The sequence below is a fragment of the Nerophis ophidion genome, linkage group LG05, assembly GCF_033978795.1.
Source record: "Nerophis ophidion isolate RoL-2023_Sa linkage group LG05, RoL_Noph_v1.0, whole genome shotgun sequence".
Taxonomy (NCBI): domain Eukaryota; kingdom Metazoa; phylum Chordata; class Actinopteri; order Syngnathiformes; family Syngnathidae; genus Nerophis; species Nerophis ophidion.
The window spans coordinates 31140639-31164918 of record NC_084615.1 but is presented as its reverse complement, the minus strand read 5'-3'; the positions used below and the strand labels follow the sequence as shown (position 1 = coordinate 31164918).

The window sequence follows — 24280 nt, the reverse complement described above, 5'->3', positions numbered from 1 at the left end:
ATAGCTTCAGTTTCTTCTTCAATACTTTCATACTCCAACCATTCGTTTCAAAACATGCGTAATCTGTTGAATCGCTTAAGGCGCTGAAATCCGAGTCTGAATCTGAGCTAATGTCGCTATATCTTGCTGTGCTATTCGCCATTGTTTGTTTACATTGGCAACACTGTGTAACGTCACAGGAAAATGGATAGTGTCTTCGCAGAGAGCGAAAAAAATGCACTTTAAAGCTTTTTTTAGGGATATTCCGGGACCGGTAAAATTTTGGAAAAAAAAAATATATATATATAACAAGCCAATGGGAACTGATTTTTTTTGTTTTTATCCCTTTTAAAATTGTGATAATGTTCCCCTTTAATGTGTATTTTAGGTGAAATAATCAACAAAAGATGCGGTCCTGCAATGAGGTGGCGACTTGTCCAGGGTGTACACGCCTTCCGCCCATGTGCAGCTGGAATAGGCTCCAGCAGCCCCTGTGAGCCCATAATGGACAAGCAGTAGAAAATGGTTGGATGGATAGTTAAAATAAAGATTGTTCAACTTGGCATAACCTTCATTATGTTCTATTTACCCAATTTAATTTATATTTACCTTCTATTACCTTTTATTTACCTTCTATGTATCTTATTTTGCTTTCTAGTACCTTCTTTTACATTTGATTTACCTTCTTTTACCTTTTATTGACCTTTTATTTCGATTTAGCCTTTGCCTTCTTTTACCATATTTTACCGTCTATTTAACTTCCATCCCTCTATTTTAACTTGTTTTACCTTCTACTGACTTTCTTTTAATGTTTTCCCTTTTACTTCTTGTAACTTTTTACCTTTACCTTCTATTTACTCCTTACCTTCTTAACAACTTGTTTTACCTTCTTTTATGTGGCTTCGATTTTATACATTTGTATTAGTTACACTCATTAAACGATTAATCGAAGCAACACAGTATAAATCAAAGCATTTGTCTTATAAAATTAATCATTTTAATCGTTGCAGCCCTAGTGCAAAATGACTAGGATGGATGTATAGTCTGTTTGTTGGATGCATTGTGAAAGCCTCCTCCCACCACAGGAAATAGAGTGCAATTATCATGGAGCTACTAATTTCTAAAACCTATAAATAACATATCATGGGAATAACAGTTTGGAACTTGGACACGATTCTTTTTCCACTGACCGCTTGGTGGTGCCTCAAAGAGTCCAGGTCCAACTGTCCCTCGGGTCCATCAGAGAGCAGCAGTGTCTCGGTGTCAGCCAGCCACTGGCTCAGGTCGTTCATGTCACAGTGGAACTGCCTCCATTCCTCGACAGCGCGGTCAAAGCTCCTGCGGAACGATGGCGATGCTTTATTTTACTTCTAATACAGAGCCACATGGAAATCACACCACCAAAAGGTAGTTTTATAGAAAGGACAAATGTGCAGCTTACTAAATAAATCAACCTGGACCGAGAGGCTGATTAGTTCAACTGACAAACGAGAGGGAGAAAAAAAAGAGCTTTATATTGCACATGAGGGCTATTTCCTGCGGCAGAGCAATGATCTGTTAGGAGAGGCAAGGAAATTAGTTTAAATGGGTCATTTTATCAACTATACACCGACTGTTTGACTTCATGACACCCTGAGGTCCTGGTGATTTCAGAAGATACAGTATCTCGCTAATGTGAGTAAACCCCTCATATAACAGCTAGCATCTTCTCAACTTACAATAACATACACTTTGAACATGACTTACATAAGTAAATGTACAGCTTGCAAAGCAGTACACATTTACTATCTGCTTTAAATGACTCAACATGTGTTGAAGGGAGTCCAAACTGTTTCAAGCATATACAAAACCCAAAACAAGTGAAGTTGGCACATTTTATAAATCGTAAAAAACAGAATACAATGATTTGTTAATCCTTTTCAACCTATATTCAATTGAATAGACTGCAAAAACAAGATATTTTATGTTCGAACTGCAAAACTTTGTTATTTTTGGCAAATTTTATGTCATTTGAGATTTAAAGCGTGCAACATGTATCAAAAAAGCTGGCACAAGTGGATAAAAGACTGAGAAAGTTGAGGAATGCTCATCAAACACTTATTTGGAACATCCCAAAGGTGACCAGGCTCATTGGGAACAGGTGGGTGCCATGAATGGGTACAAAAGACAGACATATTTGTTGGATGCATTCACAAACAAGGATGGGGTGAGGGTGACCACTTTGTGAACAAATGCGTGAGCAAATTGTCCAACAGTTTAAGAACAACATTTCTCAATAAGCTACTGCAAGGAATTTAGGGATTTCACCATCTACGGTCCGTAATATCATCAAAAAGTTCAGAGAATCTGGAGAAATCACTGCACTTATCATCGAATGCCTTTGACCTTCGATCCCGGAGGTACTGCATCTAAAAGTGACGTCAGTGTGTAAAGGATATCACCACATGGGGTCAGGAACACTTCAGAAAACCACTGTCAGTAACGACAGTTTGTCGCTACATCATCAGTGCAAGTTAAAACTCTACTATGCGAAGCAAAAGCCATTTATCAACAACACCCAGAAACGCAGCTGGCTTCGCTGGGCCCGAGCTCATCGAAAATGGACTGATGCAAAGTGGAAAAGTGTTCTGTGGTCTGACGAGTCCACATCTCAAATTGTTTTTGGAAAATTTGGATGTTGTGTCTTCCGGAACAAAGAAGAAAGAAACATACGGATTGTTATAGGGGCAAAGTCAAGGCACCATTAATGCTGAAAGGTACATACAGGTGGTTGGCAACCAACATATATTGCCATCCAAGCAACATTATCATAGACGCCCCTGCTCATTTCAGAAAGACAATGCCAAGCCACGTGTTAGAACACCACGGCTTCACAGTAAAAGAATGCGGGTACTAGACTGGCCTGCCTGTAGTCCAGACCTGTCTCCCATTGAAAATGTGTGGCGCATTATGAAGCGTAAATTACGAAAACAGAGACCTCAGACCGTTGAACAACTTAACTGTACTTTAAGCAAGAATGGGAAATAATTCCACCTCAAAAGCTTCAACAATTGGTCTTCTCAGTCCCCAAATGTTTACTGAGTGTTGTTAAAAGGAAAGGCCATGTAACACAGTGGTAAAAATGCCCCTGTGCCAACATTTTTGCAACGTGTTGCTGCCATTATATTCTAAGTTAATGATTATATGAAAAAAACATACATTTTTAAGTTTGAACATTAAATATCTTGTCTTTGCAGTCTATTCAATTGAATATAAGTTGAAAAGGATCATTGTATTCTGTTTTTAATTACGAGTTACACAACGTGCCAACTTCACTGGTTTTGGGTTTTTACATAAAAATGGGAGGATGTGGGGTTACTTTTATACATGTTTTACATTAAACATACGGATAACAAAGCAAATTATTGACTTCTTAGCATTGTTCTTCACTATTATTTTTATTATTATTATTCTGCCAAATAAAAACTTTTTTGAGGGCTTTAGCGAACTCAAAAATGTTCCATATTTTGCAAGAAATTTGCACACATGTTCATCACGACAGGATGTATGAGTGCTTACAGCACAGAGGAGATGCGGAACATTAAAGGGAAACATGAATTCTAATAGTATTGTGACATTCTAAAACAGAGCATGAGCCCCTCCCTTTGGAAACTGGCACACATTCAACATAGCAATCCCAAAATGTTGACACTATGGGCACAATGCCCACTGTGATGTGTTGTGTATCCAGAAATTAATGGATGTCTGCTAAGCCATTTTCAGTGTATAGCAAATTAGTGTACATGCTATACAAGCTGTACACTGACTACTCTGAAGAATATCCAAGTTTCATTGATATTGTATATTCTAAAGACACTACAATGAAAGTGGCATTTCAAAGGTGTACAGTCAAAAGTTTAGAAACACTCTCTAATTTAATAGCATTAGCAAGTGTGTACAGTACAATTTTAAACTAGTGTAAGCAATATGGGTATCCTGATCCGATACCCGGCATTTGAGCACCTTTTGAGAGAAAAAGAGGAAAACCTCTATCACGCAAGCCCCAAAATATATATTTTTTTAATCAAGACTCCATTTTCTGCAATTGGGTGCATTTCTACACTATATTTTACCTTTAGAATTACTGTATTTCCTTGAATTGCCGCAGGGCATATAGTATGCGCCTGCCTTGAATTACTGCCTGGTCAAACTCGCTTCGCAAAATAATTAGCGCATGCTTAGTATTACCGCCTGGTCAAACTCGTGACGTCACGAGTGACACTTCACCTGTCATCATTTTCAAAATAGAGGAGGCTGATTTCAATACCGGTAATTTGAAATCGCATAAAGGGAAGATGATTACGAGCCATTCAGTAGGATTTAAGGTCCAAGCTTACATCACACTCAATATTTTACTGCATGCCTTTGGTAAGTGCCGGAGTGAGAAGAGGTTTTAAATCAATTAGCGCCCCGGCGGCAATTCAAGGAAATACGGTATTCTCATCTACCAACCAATTCTGACTGTCCTTTTGACACTTACATGGCCCATGTAATGTACAAAATAGTTTTTAGTGTTTATAGGAGATAATTTACTAACATTTTTATAATTGAAAGTGTAATGAAAAATGACCGTATATAACATGCATGCCAAGAAGTCAGAAAACTTTTCCTATTTGGCAACTCTATCCTGTAGCCACACCCCTTCAGGTAATATACTTCTGATGTTGTGAGCTCTGTTTACATCAGTTATGTTCAAAATATACCTTTTCGCTGGCCACTGATATATACTGACAGTTTTTGAAATGTATTCATCCAAATAGGATTAGCAGCAAAGTGGACAGCTGCCAACATTGTGGCTCGGAGAGCGAACAGAGGCAATAAGTAAGCTAACTCGATGGTTAGCTAACTCGCGAGCTTGTTTCCGGATCAAAACCCAGCAGAAGTGATATTTTGACGCAAAAATTAAAGTTTAAAAACACATACTTTTGTGTTTTTGCGGATATTTCACATGCCTGGATACTGATATCGGATATCATTCTGATATCAGCAGAAAGAAAAGCATTGTATTTAAATCTGCCTGCATCTAAACTTTCCAATGTAAGTTCTGATAGAAGCAGTCCTGCATTGTGTTGACTTGTGCAAAGTTGGACAGCCAGTTAACGTCTAAAGGTCCCCCCAGTAAGCACACAAGTTTGATCTTTTCATGTATTTTAGTCGTCATTCACAAAATGTAAACATTAAAACACGTTCCTGAAGCCCACACAAATCTTGGAAAAAAAATCTTTCAGATACGGTTATAGTTATGGAATAATTTACAAAAGGATCTTAAGCACCTGAGCTGGTCCCTTTGGGGGAATTTCAGGCTATTTCAAAGGATCGAGATACTGTTTCTTTTGGGCATTGTACTTCTTTTTAAGTGGTTTGTACTGAAACATTGTATACATTGTTTTTACGTATTATATTTTCATGTTGATATATGTAAGTAATTTTGTTTGTGGTGTGTGACTGCTGCTGGTTTTGTTGTTCTTTTGTGTCTTTCTGAAATTGTGTTGTGCTGCCTGCCCTCTCGGCCAAATACATTTTGATCTCAATGAGTGTTTACCTGGTTAAATAAATAATATTGATTGATACTGATTGTGAGGCGACAAGCACACAATAGCAAACAAGCTAGACATATGTAATAAGTGTCCCCAATTTAACAATATTGTCCTCTAAAACAGTGGTTCTCAAATGGGGGTACGCGTACCCATGGGGGTACTTGAAGGTATGCCAAAGGGTACACGAGGTTTTTTTAAAATATTCTAAAAATAGCAACAATTCAAAAATCCTTTATAAATATATTTATTGAATAATAATTCAACATGTTCCACAATTATTGATGTTACAGATTTCTGTTTTTGTGAAGAAATGTTTAGAATGGGGCTTCACGGTGGCAGAGGGGTTAGTGCGTCTGCCTCACAATACGAAGTTCCTGCAGTCCTGGGTTCAAATCCAGGCTCGGGATCATTCTGTGTGGAGTTTGCATGTTCTCCCCGTGAATGCGTGGGTTTCCCTCCGGGTACTCCGGCTTCCTCCCACTTCCAAAAACATGCACCTGGGGATAGGTTGATTGGAGACACTAAATTGGCCCTAGTGTGTGAATGTGAGTGTGAATGTTGTCTGTCTATCTGTGTTGGCCCGATTGTAGCTGAGATAGGCGCCAGCGCCCCCCGCGACCCCAAAAAAGGGAATAAGCGGTAGGAAATGGATGGATGGATGGATGTTTAGAATGAAGTTGATGAATCCAGATGGATCTCTATTACAATCCCCAAAGAGGGCACTTTAAGTTGATGATTACTTCTATGTGTAGAAATCTTTATTTATAATTGAATCACTTGTTTGTTTTTCAACAACTTTTTAGTTATTTTTATATCTTTTTTCCCAAATAGTTCAAGAAAGACCACTACAAATGAGCAATATTTTGCACTGTTATACAATTTAATAAATCAGAAACTGATGACATAGGGCTGTATTTTACTTCTTTATCTCTTTTTTTCAACATAAAATGCTTTGCTCTGATTAGGGGGTACTTGAATTTAAAAAAAATTCACAGGGGGTACATCACTGAAAAAAGGTTGAGAATCACTGCTCTAAAACATTGCATTTGTCAATTTTAACAAGTATGAAATGATTATAGTTGCATAATACTTAAACATATAAAGTCTCCAAGGCAGAAGTGTATTAGAGAGTACTCAGTAACAAGTGTGTCCGCATCATTCAACTCACTGAGTCATGAGCATAATCTAATTAATTATTGTGGCTACTAGGTGTCACCAAAAAAACAATTATCACTCCACTTCAACTTAAAGTCCATTTCAGACAGTTAATATTAAATATGCTGCGTTCTAACCTACTTTTTTTCTCTGTTTAACTAATTTTACTACAGCAAACATTTTGAATGATTATCTGTGCAGATTCTGGTTTAAATATGATGTGAAATATAATGCCAAAAAAAATGTCACCATGATGTGCACAACAAGAGAAGATAAGGATCTCTCTTTTCCTTTGTTCTGTCTGTCAGGACAGGTGCTAAGTCTGTGTGTTAAAACTAAGTACCGTATTTTTCGGACTATAAGTCGCAGTTTTTGTCATAGTTTGGCCGGGGGTGCGACTTACACCCGGGAGCGACTTATGTGTGAAATTATTAACACATTACCGTAAAATATCAAATAATATTATTTAGCTCATTCACGTAAGAAACTAGACGTATAAGATTTAATCTGATTTATCGATTAGGAGTGACAGATTGTTTGGTAAACGTATAGCATGTTCTATATGTTATAGTTATTTGAATGACTCTTACCATAATATGTTACGTTAACATACCAGGCACCTTCTCAGTTGGTTATTTATGCGTCATATAACGTACACTTATTCAGCCTGTTGTTCACTATTCTTTATTCATTTTAAATTGCCTTTCAAATGTCTATTCTTGGTGTTGGGTTTTATCAAATAAATTTCCCCAAAAAATGCGACTTATACTCCAGTGCGACTTATATGTTTTTTCCCTTCTTTATTATGCATTTTCGGCAGGTGCGACTTATACTCCGGAGCGATTTATACTCCGAAAAATACGGTATCTGGGGCACATCATTGCTGACCTATTGAGTGATGATGATGACCTATACAGATATCCGGCGTATGCTGTATGCCCAAGCCAATATGTTGAGAAAGAAATGTTATTATTGTACGTATAAGCAGAAAAGCATACAGAAACTGCAAGTTGCTTATAATGATTGTATGCGGCTGCTCCTGGGAATTCCAAGAAGCTCCAGTGCAAGCCAGATGTTTGTTAGTGTTGGGGTGCCCACTTTCTCAGCATTGCAACGCAACCTTATGTTAAAGTTTATGTGTAGGGCATCTGAGTCTGAAAATGACAAATACTGTGATAATTGACCCTGCTCGCAGTTCTGTTAGGTACTCATCTGGACTGTGGAACCATTGACACACATGTTTGTATGTCAGAAACTGACATTTGGGCTTTATATTAGGTTATATACCTCCGCTCCATACAGGCTAACCTCCTCCAACCTCCACGGACAAAGCTTCGAACAATGGGAGACCGGGCTTTCTGCTCCGCTGCTCCCAGTCTGTGGACCGCTCTCCCTGACCACCTGAGGGCACCTCTGACTGTGGATGCTTTTAAAAAAGGCTTAAAAACTCATCTTTTTAAAAAAAAGCCTTTCTATAGACATGCATGCTGGTTGTAGCTAATGGCCTGTTTCTAGTTTTATATTTTATTTATTTTTATTATTACTATTTTTTTTACACTGTGGCACTTTGAGGTTGTTTGCTCTATGTAAAGTGCTTTTTACAAATAAAATGTATTATTATTATTATTATATTGTTTTGTTTTTAATGTTTTTATTGTTTTGTTGTTAATGTTTTGTATTGTGTTTTTATGTGTGTAATGGATCTTAAGGTCAGTAAATAAAGATTGATGATGATGATTTTCTAACATTCCACACTATAAAATAAAAGTATGTATGATTTGTGCTGATATCGTATCGGCTCAATATTGGTATTGGCCAAAACTCAAGACCCCACTCAATGGAAGCTAAGTGCCAGTTATTACCCATGCTGACTTTTAAATGGCCGATTTTCAAAGCAGCAGTGGTGCATTCTCACCCTTTACGTTGGTTGTACATGCGGTTAAGGCGGTCCCACTCTGCGTTGAGCTGTGTGAGGCCGTCTTCCACCTGAGAGACCTCAGTGGGTGAAGCACCCGGGATGACGTCCGGGTGGCGCTCTCGGATGCCGGCCACCTGCTTTCCAATACGCTCCAGGTTTTCACTGATAGTCTACAAAAACAGAAGACAGCTACGTTTCCATTGCAGTTCTTTGCTAAATAAAAGCGATATTCCTAAAACTTTGACAAAGTAAATTTGCAACTTGGAGTTGTTTCCATTAAAATGTGTTTTCTCAAGCATAGATTAATACACATTAAGTTGACATGTCAAACACAGTGCCCACCTCAGTGACTGTGTGAGCAACTTTGATTGCTCCAAAGCCACTTTTTAAGTTCAATTGTGAATGAAAAATAATTTTTTAGACTTTTCAAATTTGTTGTGAGCTCGTTCCATTCCTTTATTGCTTTATATGAAAAGGCTGACTGTGCAAAAGAGGTTTTACATCTGGGTACGCTACACTGCCCCCTGGTGAAGGCTTGTGTGTTTCTAGTTGTGACAGCAGATGTAAACTGGACAAAGTGCTTAAGTGCAGTGTTATTTAGGATTCGACGGGCCCTTCGTATTGATGCTCATCTGTGATTGTTGGCAAAATGTAACAATCTATATTTTCGAAGAACTAGACAGTGATGGTGGGGTTGTGGTTTTCGGTCAAGGATTTTGAGCGTTTGTGTGTTCAGGGATTCCAATGTCCTCTGTCATTTTCCTTGCCTGGGACCAACATGTTATACAATAATAAAAACGAGACATAATCACTGCATTAAAATAAAATTGAGCTGCCTTCTGTGTTAATGAAATCCTGATACATTTAAACATTTTTATATTGTACTTAAAGGCCTACTGAAATGAGATTTTCTTATTTAAACAGGGATAGCAGGTCCATTCTATGTGTCATACTTGATCATTTCGCGATATTGACATATTTTTGCTGAAAGGATTTAGTAGAGAACATTCACGATAAAGTTCGCAACTTTCGGTCGCTAACAGAAAAGCCCTGCCTTTCCCGGAAGTCGCAGACGATGACGTCACATGTTGATGGCTCCTCACATATTCACATTGTTTTTAATGGGAGCCTCCAACAAAAAATGCTATTCGGAGACCGAGAAAACGACAATTTCCTCATTAATTTGAGCGAGGATGAAAGATTCGTGTTTAGGGATATTGATAGCGACAGACTAGAAAAAGAAAAAAAAATGTGATTGCTTTGGGACGGATTCAGATGTTTTTAGACACTAGGGGTGTAACGGAACACAAACATTTCGGTTCGGTACGTACCTCGGTTCAGAGGTCACAGTTCGGTTCATTTTCGGTACAGTAAGAAAACAACAAAGTAGATATTTTTTGATTTTTTATTTAACAAATATGCAAAAATCCTCCACCCCAAAACATTTTCTTACTGGAATATTTGATGTGAAGTCATGGGAAACTTGGATAGGTTAATAATTCATAATAACATTGATTTTGATTCAATATTATGTTTTATGCAATGACAGTGCAAAAGAAAAAAATAAACAGCTTTGTTTTATTAGTCAATGTTGCAACTTTTTCTAAATTACATTTAGCCTTTAAACTTTTTATTTCACTTTTGTTTATGTTTTTGTTTATTTTAATAGTATTTTTAGAATGTGCCGTGGGCCTTTAAAACATTAGCTGTGGGCCGCAAATGGCCTCCGGGGCACGCTTTTGACACCCCTGCTATTGATAATCAAAAATAAAATCTGATAAATCTATGGGTAAAAATCAGAGCCTGGCGACGCATGTGCGTTTAACGTAACTCTCTCACTCTCTCTGTCTCTGCCCCTCTCTCACGAATGTTGCTGCGTGCAGCACTTTTTTTTGTATTTTGAACCCCTTCTTAACCCTGAATGTACATTGAAAATAGACGCAACCCTAACTTAAAATGCCGGACATTCGAGGCATTTAAGAAACTCCACCTGGACAGCTCCGCAAAGAGGACATATCCCGTGAAAAGAGGAGGTGTGGTCAGTCTATCATAGCCCAGTCGTTGCTAGCATGCCGTGTGTTGTTGTTGTTTTTTTGATTGATTGAAACTTTTATTAGTAGATTGCACAGTAGAGTACATATTCCGTAAATTTGACCACTAAATGGTAACACCTGAATAAGTTTGCCAACTCGTTTAAGTCGGGGTCCACGTTAATCAATTCATGGTGCCTCGGTGTGCATTGTTTACACAACGTGCGGTGCGCTACTTAATATGTCCGTGTCGTTCGGCACACCTCCGAACCGAACCGAAACCCCCGTATCGAAACGGTTCAATACAAATACACGTACCGTTACACCCCTAACACATTTACTAGGATCATTCTGGGAAATCCCTTATCTTTCTATTTTGTTGCTAGTGTTTTAGTGAGTTTAACAGTACCTGATAGTCGGAGGTGTGTGACCACGGGTGTCTTGACGCCAGTGTCTCAGGGAAGTCGACGGCAGCTTTACGGACGGGGCAAGCTCAGTTGATCTCCAGTAAGAAGCGACCTTTTACCACAATTTTCTCACCAAAACCTGCTGGTTGACGTTCGCTTGACCGCGCTCTGATCCATAGTGAAGTTTCACCTCCGGGAATTTTAAACAAGGAATCACCGTGTGTTTGTGTGGCTAAAGGCTAAAGCTTCCAAACTCCATCTTTCTACTTTGACTTCTCCAATATTAATTGAACAAATTGCAAAAGATTCAGCAACACAGATGTCCAAAATACTGTGTAATTATGCCGTTAAAGCAGACGACTTTTAGCTGTGTGTGTGTGTGCAGCACTAATATTTCATAACAGCCCGTGACGTCACGCGTACACATCATCATTACGTGACGTTTTCAAGAAGAAACTCCCGGGAAATTTAAAATTGCAATTTAGTGAACTAAATCGGCCGTATTGTTAATATTTCATCATTGATATATAAACTATCAGACTGCGTGGTGGGTAGTAGTGGGTTTCAGTAGGCCTTTAAGTCTCTGGCACATCTGTTTGATATGTTTTTTAAAACCCAAGAGGTGGCCTAAAATGAGATCCAGGTAACAATATTCACTAACATTTTGTATTATTTCCTTATCAACAGTTATATTTGGAAAGGATGACGTTTTAGTTTTTTTTTTTACTAAATACATTGTTGCCGTTTTCTTAATGTTTAATTAATAGATGATGTCATGTCGAAGGCAGCGGGTGATCGCTTAAAGGCAACATCCTTACGGCCCCCTTGAAACTTGTCGGGGCATGTGGGTCTCTCTGAGCCTGCGGGTCGGCCTCTATTGCAGGGAATGTACCCGCGAGACCGAGACGACCCATCTGCTTGAGATGTCCCGCATTGGTGACCTGCCGGTTTGGTGTTTAGGTGCCCTCTAAATGCGTAAAAAGTGTTTCCCTATTGCTTTTGTGAAAAACTTCAATATGTTCTTGTGATTTTTGAGAAGTTTTTTGAAATATGGGTGTTTCCATTACCAGTTTCTTATTGCGATATTTAGATTTTGCGCATTTCTAGGGGTAATGGAAACGCAGTTCTATATATCCATCCATCCATCCATCATCTTCCGCTTATCCGAGGTCGGGTCGCGGGGGCAACAGCCTAAGCAGGGAAACCCAGACTTCCCTCTCCCCAGCCACTTCGTCTAGCTCTTCCCGGGGGATCCCGAGGCGTTCCCAGGCCAGCCGGGAGACGTAGTCTTCCCAACGTGTCCTGGGTCTTCCCCGTGGCCTCCTACCGGTTGGACGTGCCCTAAACACCTCCCTAGGGAGGCGTTCGGGTGGCATCCTGACCAGATGCCCGAACCACCTCATCTGGCTCCTCTCGATGTGAAGGAGCAGCGGCTTTACTTTGAGTTCCTCCCGGATGGCAGAGCTTCTCACCCTATCTCTAAGGGAGAGCCCCGCCACACGGCGGAGGAAACTAATTTTGGCCGCTTGTACCCGTGATCTTATCCTTTCGGTCATGACCCAAAGCTCATGACCATAGGTGAGGATGGGAACGTAGATCGACCGGTAAATTGAGAGCTTTGCCTTCCGGCTCAGCTCCTTCTTCACCACAACGGATCGGTACAAAGTCCGCATTACTGAAGACGCCGCACCGATCCGCCTGTCGATCTCACAATCCACTCTTCCCTCACTCCTGAACAAGACTCCTAGGTATTTGAACTCCTCCACTTGGGGCAGGGTCTCCTCCCCAACCCGGAGATGGCATTCCACCCTTTTCCGGGCGAGAACCATGGACTCGGACTTGGAGGTGCTGATTCTCATTCCGGTCGCTTCACACTCGGCTGCGAACCGATCCAGCGAGAGCTGAAGAGTTCTATATATTTTATTTATATTATATTTGGCCCGAGTGCGTAAATGAGACTGTGAATGTTGTCAATCTGTGTTGGCCCTGCGATGAGAAGGCGACTTGTCCAGAGTGTAACCCGCCTTCCGCCCGAATGCAGCTGGGATTGGCTCTGGTACCCCCGTGACCCCGAAAGGGACAAGCGGTAGAAAATGGATGGTGTTGAAAGCAAGAAGAAAATAAGTCAGACTGACCCTGAGTGTGTCTTCCTGGCTGGAGAAGTCTTCATAGAGCCCGCCACTGAGCTCGGTGGAGTTGAGCAGCAACTCATTGTCGGCCATGGCGAGCAGCACTTTGTTAATGTCCAGCATGTAGCTGGACGGGCTGTGTGAGGTAGCGCGGCTGCTGTCCACTATCGACTGCATATCCTTACACCGTTCAAAAAGAGATTTTCAAACAAATGCACTGAATCCAAAAGCAACGTCATCAAATTGAGCTCACCTCTAGCGAGCCGTCTTCTCTCTGCTGTGTGATAGCGTGGGACGACTCTGCTTCTAGATGCCTGCTTCTTAGCAGTCTTATCTCCTAAAACACACAAACTTTGAAGAGCAAACTGCAGCAGCGCACGAAGGGCAGCCTCTCTTGGATATCGAACCCTGTGAGCGGAGTACTTGTTCCGAAGCCGGAGCAGCAGGAGCCTCAATTCCTCCCTCTGGACCTCGTCTGAAGTTTGCTTCAGCAGATCTTCTCCTTTTCTCAGCAGGTCTTCTACGCTGGCTTTCTCCTCTTCCATCTGGTGCAAATAGACGAGCGTGAGAAATGTGGAGCAAGGAGCTCCGGAGACACCAGCAGAAAGCAACAGTGTCGCAGCATTAAACGGATTGAGTTTTAAAAGACACTGGGACGTTGACCTTGCTTGGGATTGGCCACACGAGTGTGATTAGTGTCATAAACATTGATAACGCAGGCTGAATTCCAGACGTGTTAGGCCTTGAATTCTCAAATCAAAGCACAGGAGCAGAGGAAGGACTTTTCAGGAAACTTCCAAAAGCAGGAACTCAAATGTAGTTTGTGTACCTTTTCATCATCCGGGTTGATTGCAGGGTCCTGGTGGTCCCACTGCAGGGCCCGGAGTGTGTTCTGGAGCTTGACCTGGAACACCTGCACCTCACTGGGGGGCAAATCATCAGCAGTCTCTATCTGGGCCGCCGAATTATAAAGGATCTAGATGGGAAAAACCATCACTTTATTTATTTAATGTATTTTTAATACACAGTTTAGTGTGAGACAGGCTTTTACCTGCTGTGGCACTTCCTCGTTCACATCAACACCTCTTGACTCCAAATTGCTCACCATCTGCATTTAAAATACACAAAAACTAATAATGTAACCCAACTTACACCAAGTACCACCTTAACAATGTATTTGCTTTGCAAATGTCATTTTTGCCACCTTACATCTTAGCTTCTAATATAGATAGGTATTTATTGTCATTGCACAAGTAAAACGAAACTTTGTTTTTAGCAAAAACCCTTTCAAGATTAGACAAACAGTGTACAGGGTTACAGAACAGGAATGCTGATGGGTCGCCACAAAGCGCCCAGTAAAAGATGGGGAAAAAGGTAAAACGCTGGGGAAGGATGAGTAAAAAAAATACAGTCTAGACTGGGCTCCTATAGGGGCCCAGTCTGGAGTGGGAAAAAAACTACATAGCAAAGCAAATATACATATTACAACATACATCTCGAGATATCTAGCAACAGAGGGAAGGGAGTACGGGGTCATGGTGGTAGGCCGCAGCGCTGAGGCGCTGACCATCCTTACATCCCCCCTATGGGATTTGCGTCGAGGGCGTTGGATTGGGGAGGTGGGGTATGTATGTGTGTGGCGTATATTTTTGTGGATGCATGTTTGTGTGTAAGTACAACGAAACTTTGTTTTGAGCACAAACCCGTTCAAGATCAGACAAACAGTGTACAGGGTTATAGAACAGGAATGCTGATGGGTCGACACAAAGCGCCCCGTAAAAGATGGGGGAAAAAGGTCAAACGCTGGGGAAGGATGAGTAAAAAAAAATACAATCTAGACGGGGCTCCTAAGAGGGTCCAGTCTGGAGTGGGAAAAAACCTCCATAGCAAAGCACATATACATATTACAACATACATCTCGAGATATCTAGCAACAGAGGGAAGGGAGTACGGGGTCATGGTGGTAGGCCGCAGCGCTCAGGCGCTGACCATCCTTCCATCCCCCCTATGGGATTCGCGTCGAGGGCGTTGGATTGGGCAGGTGTGGTATGTATGTGTGTGGCGTATATTTTTGTGGATGCATGTTTGTGTGTAAGCCTGCAGTGTGTCTCGGTTCCGCAGCCTTGATCTTGTGCAGTCGCTACTCCAAAGTCAACAACAACAGGTGTGTGTCCATGAGGGACAAGAAGGGAGTTTGCTGTGGCTTGTACTTGCAGATAATTAATTTTAAAACAATGTCTAATGAAAGACTAGTTTAGTTAGGGCAAATATCAGCAAATGCTTACAGAAGAACTGCACTTTTTGGGGGGGATTTCTGCGCATCCTTCACAATCCCTATGTAAGACAAAAATATAATTATGTTTTTCTTTTTTTATAATATGGCAAGTATGAGGTAGCTAACCATGCAGCTATTAGGAGTACACTATTCCACCCATAAAAACCTCTAAAAAAACATCCAAAAACCATTAGCAATACTCCATTTCTATCTCGTACAGTAGACCCAGAGATGGTGTGAAAGACATTAAAAGATGCTGGTTTGCGGCACCATCCCATCAGCGGCAACCCAGTGAGAGCAGACATTGTACAGTACAGTATTGTTTTACTCTCTTCGTAGTTTGTATTTCTTGTTTAGCAATTAGCAATATGCTGCATGATGCTTAGTGTTTCACTAAGGCTGGATCTGTTTCACACACAGCTCCTGAAACTTGTAGATCGTCATCTTTATCTTCAGGTAAGAAAATATAAGGTTTCTCATCATTATTTGTCCCAAAATAGTCTTTTTTGTCTCTCATGAAATCTGCCATAAGTAGTAATGTTGTCGGTGTTGTTGAAAGGAAAAGCTAAGGTTGTGATGTGTCTGTAAAATTAATGCGCCGCGGTATGCTTAAAATTAGCACAATACCTAAATATTACATGTTATCATTATTGTCCCTGTTACTACATTTTATATACTGACAGCTTGTATATAAACAATGAAATAGGATTTTTAGAGCCCTTTATAAGTGGAATAGAGCAGTGGTTCTATTCCACCCTGGGGGTACTTGAAGGTATGCCAAGGGGTAGGTGAGATTTTAAAAAAATATTCTAAAAATAGCAACAATTCAAAAATCCTTTATAAATATATTTATTGAATAATACTTCAACAAAATATGAATGTAAGTTCATAAAATGTGAAAAGAAATGCAACAATGCAATATTCAGTGTTGACAGCTAGATTTTTTGTGGACATGTTCCATAAATATTGATGTTAAAGATTTCATTTTTTGTGAAGATTTGTTTAGAATTAAGTTCATGAATCCAGATGGATCTCTATTACAATCCCCAAAGAGGGCACCTGAAATTGATGATTACTTCTATGTGTAGAAATCTTTATTTATAATTGAATCACTTGTTTACTTATGAAAAAGTTTTTAGTAATTTTTATATCTTTTTTTCCAAATAGTTCAAGAAAGACCACTACAAATGAGAAATATTTTGCACTGTTATACAATTTAATAAATCAGAAACTGATGACCTAGTGCTGTATTTTACTTCTTTATCTCTTTTTTTCAACCCAAAAAATGTTCACTAAAAAAAGGTTGAGAATCACTGGAATAGAGAGACTACCATTGGCTATATTGTTAGCTGACCTTTGATAATGTTTTTTTACAAGAAAAAACAAAAACAAGTATGAAAAAAGAATTTCCCCTCTAATGATTTGCATTTTTATAGCTATTTCTAATTATATCTCTCTAATATGAAGATAACCACATTAAAACCATCACTGGCATTTCAAATATGTTGAGCTTGCCTTCCACCAGTGGTACCTGTTGAACAGTTCAAGAATACATGACCTAGCTTGTATGTGAGTACCTGGGATGTCACATTCAACATTTTTAACTTGCGAACCCGAAACCAATTTCATGGCCTCAGATTCCGATCTGTATTTTTTGGGGGGGGGGCCTCAGATCGGATCAAATTTTAATTCACAATACGATACTTTGACCATGGATTATAGAATTTGAAATATTGAATAGAAAGTAAACACAATAACACAATTGTATGAAGTTCATCTTATTAAATTAAAAAAATGCTAGTATTGCTATAAACCAGATGTATTAAATGTGTGGTACTGAATGCAACTTACATATTTGAATAAAGTGGCTTGTGCACAATAACTAAACAAAAGCAAAAACTACTATTGGTTCACATTTAAATAATTTAGGATTTTCCCTCAAAGCTTCTATAGACTTACTCTCTGAGTTTATAAACAACAATAAAAATTACCCAGAAATTATTTTGTAAGAAAATAAAAAATATCAATCTAATCACTTGTATATCACAGTATAATTTACACATTGACACCATACTGGGTTTCAATTGTATCGACATCTGGATCAATCACCTCTACTTTACATTGAAGATTGTAGCTTCTTGTGTCGTCCTGCTCAGTGTGTGTGTGTGTGTGTGTGTGTGTGTGTGTGTGTGTGTGTGTGTGTGTGTGTGTGTGTGTGTGTGTGTGTGTGTGTGTGTGCCATGCATCTCCATTCTTCTTCTTCGAGTCCTCCAGTGATAATTGTACATGGAATAAACTTAGATTATTTTCCAAAAATTAATGGATGGCACGTTTAGTTTCGACTTGCTCTCAATTCATGCAACTTCTGCATGTTTTCACCAAGAAATATAATTGTGTTTCTCTAAACGTGCATCACATTTGAAAGAATCTTTCACGTGAGTATACAATCTTTAGCATGTAAACACCGGGACACAGCTGGGTTCTGAGCAGATTTTCAGCTGATCGGGACATCGTTGACGAGTACCAAAGTACTAAAGTGCATTACAGTAAAGTACAATTTAAACTATATTTTTGTTAAATGCTGATGTCATATATTCATTTTAGGGATTTTGTCTTTTCTTTGACTTTTTTTGCACCTCCGTATTCGTAATTAAAAGGAAAGCAGTACAGATGTCACTGTCTGGGCTGCTCAGTACAATATAGTAAAACCTTATTTTAGTCCAAGTCGTAATGCTAATTCTTCCCCAAACACAACTTTTAATCCACTTTTAATGTTTTGTATTATGTATTAGTTTCAACAGTGGCTAGTCTATTTTTCCACTGTATAACATTGGATAGTAAATGAAAATTATATGACAGCTAAAACTCTCCTGCAACACATTATTTCCATTATTTTGTACCTTGGCCGTTTTGATGTGCCGCGACACTTTGTCAAAGTTGCAGTTGAGCTCGGCCAGTTTGGGCTCCACCACATCCCGGCAGGCGGGCCCCCTGCTGGTCATCAGGATGACAGCCTGGTCCCTTACGTTGTCCACACGCAGACCGATGTCCTCCAGTTCCTCCAGCATGTTCTGATCAAGAGCAAGCAGACACACAAAGGTTGGGCGTCTCATTATGTATTTGTTTAACAGCCTGGTGGCGAGCGGCATAGCCTTGGGGGGTTTATCTCAACAAGGTCGGCAGCTGTGGTAATTAAGTGGAGAGCTTCAGTTGGCGCAACACAGGAAGAAAGTTGAAATTCAATACATCTTGTGACAAAACCATTGTGAATTCTTCGCAGCGGTGTTTGCATCACGTCTGTAAGAGGTGAGTTTGCGTCTTAAAGTCAAAACAAGCGGTTGGCAAGGTTGACGGCAAAACCCACAGGGCGGGGTAAAAATCTTAGTCTAATTGCGACGCTGTCTTCTTCTTTTTAATGATTTGCTAACACTACTAAGTTACAGCAGGCTACAAAAAATGCAATAAAAGAGGCCCTCTCTTTATATTTAATGGTCATGTAACAAGAGTTGGGCTTCACGGTGGTGGAGGAGGGGTTAGTGCGTCTGCCTCACAATACGAAGGTCCTGCAGTCCTGGGTTCAATCCCAGGCTCGGGATCTTTCTGTGTGGAGTTTGCATGTTCTCCCCGTGAATGCGTGGCTTGCCTCCGGGTAATCCGGCTTCCTCCCACTTCCAAAGAGATAGGTTGATTGGCAACACTAAATTGGCCCTAGTGTGTGAATGTGAGTGTGTCTGTCTATCTGTAATGGCCCTGCGATGAGGTGACGACTTGTCCAGGGTGTACCCCGCCTTCCGCCCGATTGTAGCTGAGATAGGCGCCAGCGCCCCCCGCGACCACAAAAAAGGGAATACGCGGTAGAAAATGGATGGATGGATGTAACAAGAGTTTGAAAACAAGAGCATAAATGTAAATCTGCATCCACCATCATCAACAGTAGGAACATTTGGATCGCAAATTACAACCTGATCAATTGATTTAAGGTTAATTGTTAAAAAATACTTAATACAAAGTAATTATAGTACCACCAGGGGTGTGACATTACGGTCATCTCACTGGACGATACACACTTTTGACCAGATTTTAACATTACATTTAAGCAGGAGAGCTGTGTAAGGTGGTAGAGTGGGGCCAATTTCAAGGGCCCCTGATTGGCAGGTGTTGGAGGGAGGGCCCATGGGGGCCAGAATGCCTGACAGAACCCCTGTTTTTAAGAAAACTATATGACAAGTTATAAATGAAGTACTGGCTGTCTAGAGTCGGGACCCAGGATGGACCGCTCGTCGGGACCCAGGATGGACCACTCGCCTGTGTATCTCTACGATGCTGATCCGACTCCTCTTGGGATGGTTTCCTGTGGACGGGACTCTCGCTGCTCTCTTGGATCCGCTTTGAACTGAACTCTCGCAGCTGTGTTGGATCCACTATGGATTGAACTTTCACAGTATCATGTTAGACCCGCTCGACATCCATTGCTTTCGGTCCCCTGGGGGGGGTCCCACATATGTGGTCCTCTCCAAGGTTCTCATAGTCATCAGTGTCACTGACGTCCCACTGGGTTTGAGTTCTCCTTGCCCACTGGGTGTGAGTTTTTCTTGCCCGTATGTGGGTTCTTCCGAGGATGTCGTAGTGGTTTGTGCAGCCCTTTGAGACACTTGTGATTTAGGGCTATATAAATAAACATTGATTGATTGATTGATTGATATATGACTGTACAGGAAAACATGTTTTGATTAGCCTGGGTCACAAACAAGGCGGGTGTACTTTGAAGTATTTTATACCTTTGCATGCATGAGCTTTTAACTGTTGAATTTGTTTGCACAAATGAAAACTCAAATTAAAAATGATAAAAGTTTAAAATAATGTAATCATAATTAAATATGTCTGTTTTTAAGGAGCTTTGTGGGGTATTCTGCATTAACTTTTAAGTGTATTAATAATGCAGCTGTATTGTCTTATCTCTGGGGTGCTGCTGTGGCATCTTGCTGCTGTAGAAGCACTGCAGTGTGACTGGAATGCTTTTGTGTGGTGTATCTTGGCGTCCATGATTGACAGTATAGCCTGCTTCTAATTGGACATAAACAGGACACGCTGCTCGCTCTGTTTTCTACCGCTCGGTAGCTTTACTTGTGTGTGCAAAGCACTTAATGTGCCGTTCCAATCACTTTCCCATATCCATACGCATATGTTTCTGTTCTACAGTATTAAAAAACGTACTTAAAAAAAAAACATCCAAACACGTTTACATATTTTTTTCAGTAAATAATAAAACAGTCATTTTTCCTCTTCAAATCAAAACTCAAAACCCACTTACTCCAGACTGCTTATTTTAGCTATTATAGTTTCTTGTTTCTTATCTAATGTTTTTATTGTTGCCCATTTTTAGTACGTGTCCTTGAGTGTCTTATACAACAATTGATTATCATAATCATAATACAATATAATTATATTATGATTATGATAGTATAATATAATAATATATTATCATAATATAATATAATATCACAATAAATGCGGACCTTGTACCGATCCGTTGTGGTGAAGAAGGAGCTGAGCCGGAAGGCAAAGCTCTCAATTTACCGGTCGATCTACGTTCCCATCCTCACCTATGGTCATGACCTTTGGGTTATGACCAAAAGGATAAGATCACAGGTACAAGCGGCCGAAATGAGTTTCCTCCGCCGGGTGGCGGGGCTCTCCCTTAGAGATAGGGTGAGAAGCTGGGGAGAGGGAAGTCTGGGCTTCCCTGCTTAGGCTGCTGCCCCCGCGACCTGACCTCGGATAAGTGGAAAAAGATGGATGGATGTTTATTTTTCAACAAGTTTTTAGTTATTTGTATGTCTTTTTTTTCCCAAATAGTTCAAGAAAGACCACTACAAATGAGCAATATTTTGCACTGTTATACAATTTAATTAGTCAGAAACTGATGACTTAGTGCTGTATTTTACTTCTTTATCTCTTTTTTTCAACCAAAAATGCTTTGCTCTGATTAGGGGGTACTTGAATTAAAAAAGTGGTCACAGGGGGTACATCACTGAAAAAAGGTTGAGAACCACTGCCTTAGAGATAGGGTGAGAAGCTCTGCCATCCGAGTGGAGCTCAAAGTAAAGCCGCTGCTCCTCCACATCGAGAGGAGCCAGATGAAGTGGCTCGGGCATCTGGTCAGGGTGCCACCCGAACGCCTCCCTAGGGAGGTGTTTAGGGCACGTCCAACCGGTAGGAGGCCACGGGGAAGACCCAGGACACGTTGGGAAGACTATGCCTCCTGGCTGGCCTGGGAACGCCTCGGGATCCCCCGGGAAGAGCTAGACGAAGTGGCTGGGGAGCGGGAAGTCTAGGCTTCCTTGCTTAGGCTGCTGCCCCCGCGACCCGACCTCGGATAAGCGGAAGAAGATGGGTGGATGGATGATCATAATTAATATTTACCTTGAATTGATTAACGTGGACCACGATTTAAACAAGTTGAAAAACGTATTTGGGTGTTACCATTTAGTGGTCAATTGTACGGAATATGTACTGTACTGTGCAATCTACTAATAAAAGTTTCAATCAATCAATCAATTAAAACAATAAAAACAGAATAAATCATCATCTTACTTGGATATCTTTAAACACGTCTTATGCATTGTTAATAATCAGTTTGTTAGCCATTTTAAGGTGTGATAAATGGCTATGAGTCCTTCAACGTAAACATGAAAACTGATGCCTAATAGTGAGCCCAGCTCTAAAGGAGCTAAATCAGAGGTGTCCAAACTACGGCCCGCGGGCCAAAAGCAGCCTGCCAACGTCTTCAATTTGGCCCACGTAATGTCACAAGATAAATACGGAATATGTGCAGGAAGACTTCATTCATTTTAAAAGACTGACTTTGATGCTGGCATTTTGTCGTGGTCAAGTGGCCAGTGTGGGTAATTTAGATCAATTACTTTTTATTTTATTATTCATCCTCTTCTTAAAAGACCTAACCTCGATCCTGACCTCATGGTAAACTACCGACCGGTGTCTCACCTTCCCTTTATTTCAAAAATCCTCGAAAAAATTGTTGCGGAGCAGTTAAACGAACACTTAGCGTCTAACAATCTATGTGAAACCTTTCAATCCGGTTTCAGGGCAAATCACTCCACGGAGACAGCCCTCGCAAAAATGACTAATGATCTATTGCTAACGATGGATTCTGATGCGTCATCAATGTTGCTGCTCCTCGATCTTAGCGCTGCTTTCGATACTGTCGATCATAATATTTTATTAGAACGTATCAAAACACGAATTGGTATGTCAGACTTAGCCCTGTCTTGGTTTAACTCTTATCTTACTGATAGGATGCAGTGTGTCTCCCATAACAATGTGACCTCGGACTACGTTAAGGTAACGTGTGGAGTTCCCCAGGGTTCGGTCCTTGGCCCTGCACTCTTCAGCATCTACATGCTGCCGCTAGGTGACATCATACGCAAATACGGTGTTAGCTTTCACTGTTATGCTGATGACACCCAACTCTACATGCCCCTAAAGCTGACCAACACGCCGGATTGTAGTCAGCTGGAGGCGTGTCTTAATGAAATTAAACAATGGATGTCCGCTAACTTTTTGCAACTCAACGCCAAAAAAACGGAAATGCTGATTATCGGTCCTGCTAGACACCGAACTCTATTTAATAATACAACTCTAACATTTGACAACCAAACAATTAAACAAGGCGACACGGTAAAAAATCTGGGTGTTATCTTCGAACCAACTCTCTCCTTTGAGTCACACATTAAAAGCGTTACTAAAACGGCCTTCTTTCATCTCCGTAATATCGCTAAAATTCGCTCCATTCTGTCCACTAAAGACGCTGAGATCATTATCCATGCGTTTGTTACGTCTCGCCTCGATTACTGTAACGTATCATTTTCGGGTCTCCCCATGTCTAGCATTAAAAGATTACAGTTGGTACAAAATGCGGCTGCTAGACTTTTGACAAGAACAAGAAAGTTTGATCACATTACGCCTGTGCTGGCTCACCTGCACTGGCTTCCTGTGCACTTAAGATGTGACTTTAAGGTTTTACTACTTACGTATAAAATACTACACGGTCTAGCTCCATCCTATCTTGCCGATTGTATTGTACCATATGTCCCGGCAAGAAATCTGCGTTCAAAGGACTCTGGCTTATTAGTGATTCCCAAAGCCCAAAAAAAGTCTGCGGGCTATAGAGCTTTTTCATTTCGGGCTCCAGTACTCTGGAATGCCCTCCCGGTAACAGTTCGAGATGCCACCTCAGTAGAAGCATTTAAGTCTCACCTTAAAACTCATTTGTATACTCTAGCCTTTAAATAGACTCCCTTTTTAGACCAGTTGATCTGCCGTTTCTTTTCTTTTTCTTCTATGTCCCACTCTCCTTTGTGGAGGGGGTCTGGTCCGGTCCGGTGGCCATGTACTGCTTGCCTGTGTATCGGCTGGGGACATCTCTGCGCTGCTGATCCGCCTCCGCTTGGGATGGTTTCCTGCTGGCTCCGCTGTGAACTCTCGCTGCTGTGTTGGATCCGCTTTGGACTGGACTCTCGCGACTGTGTTGGATCCATTATGGATTGAACTTTCACAGTATCATGTTAGACATCCATTGCTTTCCTCCTCTCCAAGGTTCTCATAGTCATCATTGTCACCGACGTCCCACTGGGTCATTATTGTCACCGATGTCCCACTGGGTGTGAGTTTTCCTTGCCCTTATGTGGGCCTACCGAGGATGTCGTAGTGGTTTGTGCAGCCCTTTGAGACACTAGTGATTTAGGGCTATATAAGTAAACATTGATTGATTGATTGATTATGCTCTGAGTG

General features: G+C 40.7%; 1 protein-coding gene across 6 annotated transcripts in view; it reads right to left on the bottom strand.

Annotated features, from left to right (window-relative positions):
* utrn (utrophin) overlaps positions 1 to 24280 on the bottom strand; it is a 420528-nt gene that overhangs the window by 244029 nt on the left and 152219 nt on the right. For all 6 annotated transcript variants that reach the window (XM_061900556.1, XM_061900559.1, XM_061900555.1 and 3 more), the window contains 8 exons: positions 18370 to 18540; positions 14246 to 14302; positions 14024 to 14170; positions 13602 to 13739; positions 13448 to 13531; positions 13201 to 13374; positions 8626 to 8798; positions 1170 to 1317 (listed from right to left, as the gene is read on the bottom strand). In XM_061900556.1, coding sequence (XP_061756540.1) covers positions 1170 to 1317; positions 8626 to 8798; positions 13201 to 13374; positions 13448 to 13531; positions 13602 to 13739; positions 14024 to 14170; positions 14246 to 14302; positions 18370 to 18540 — 1092 coding nt within the window. The remainder of the gene's footprint in view (positions 1 to 1169; positions 1318 to 8625; positions 8799 to 13200; positions 13375 to 13447; positions 13532 to 13601; positions 13740 to 14023; positions 14171 to 14245; positions 14303 to 18369; positions 18541 to 24280) is intronic.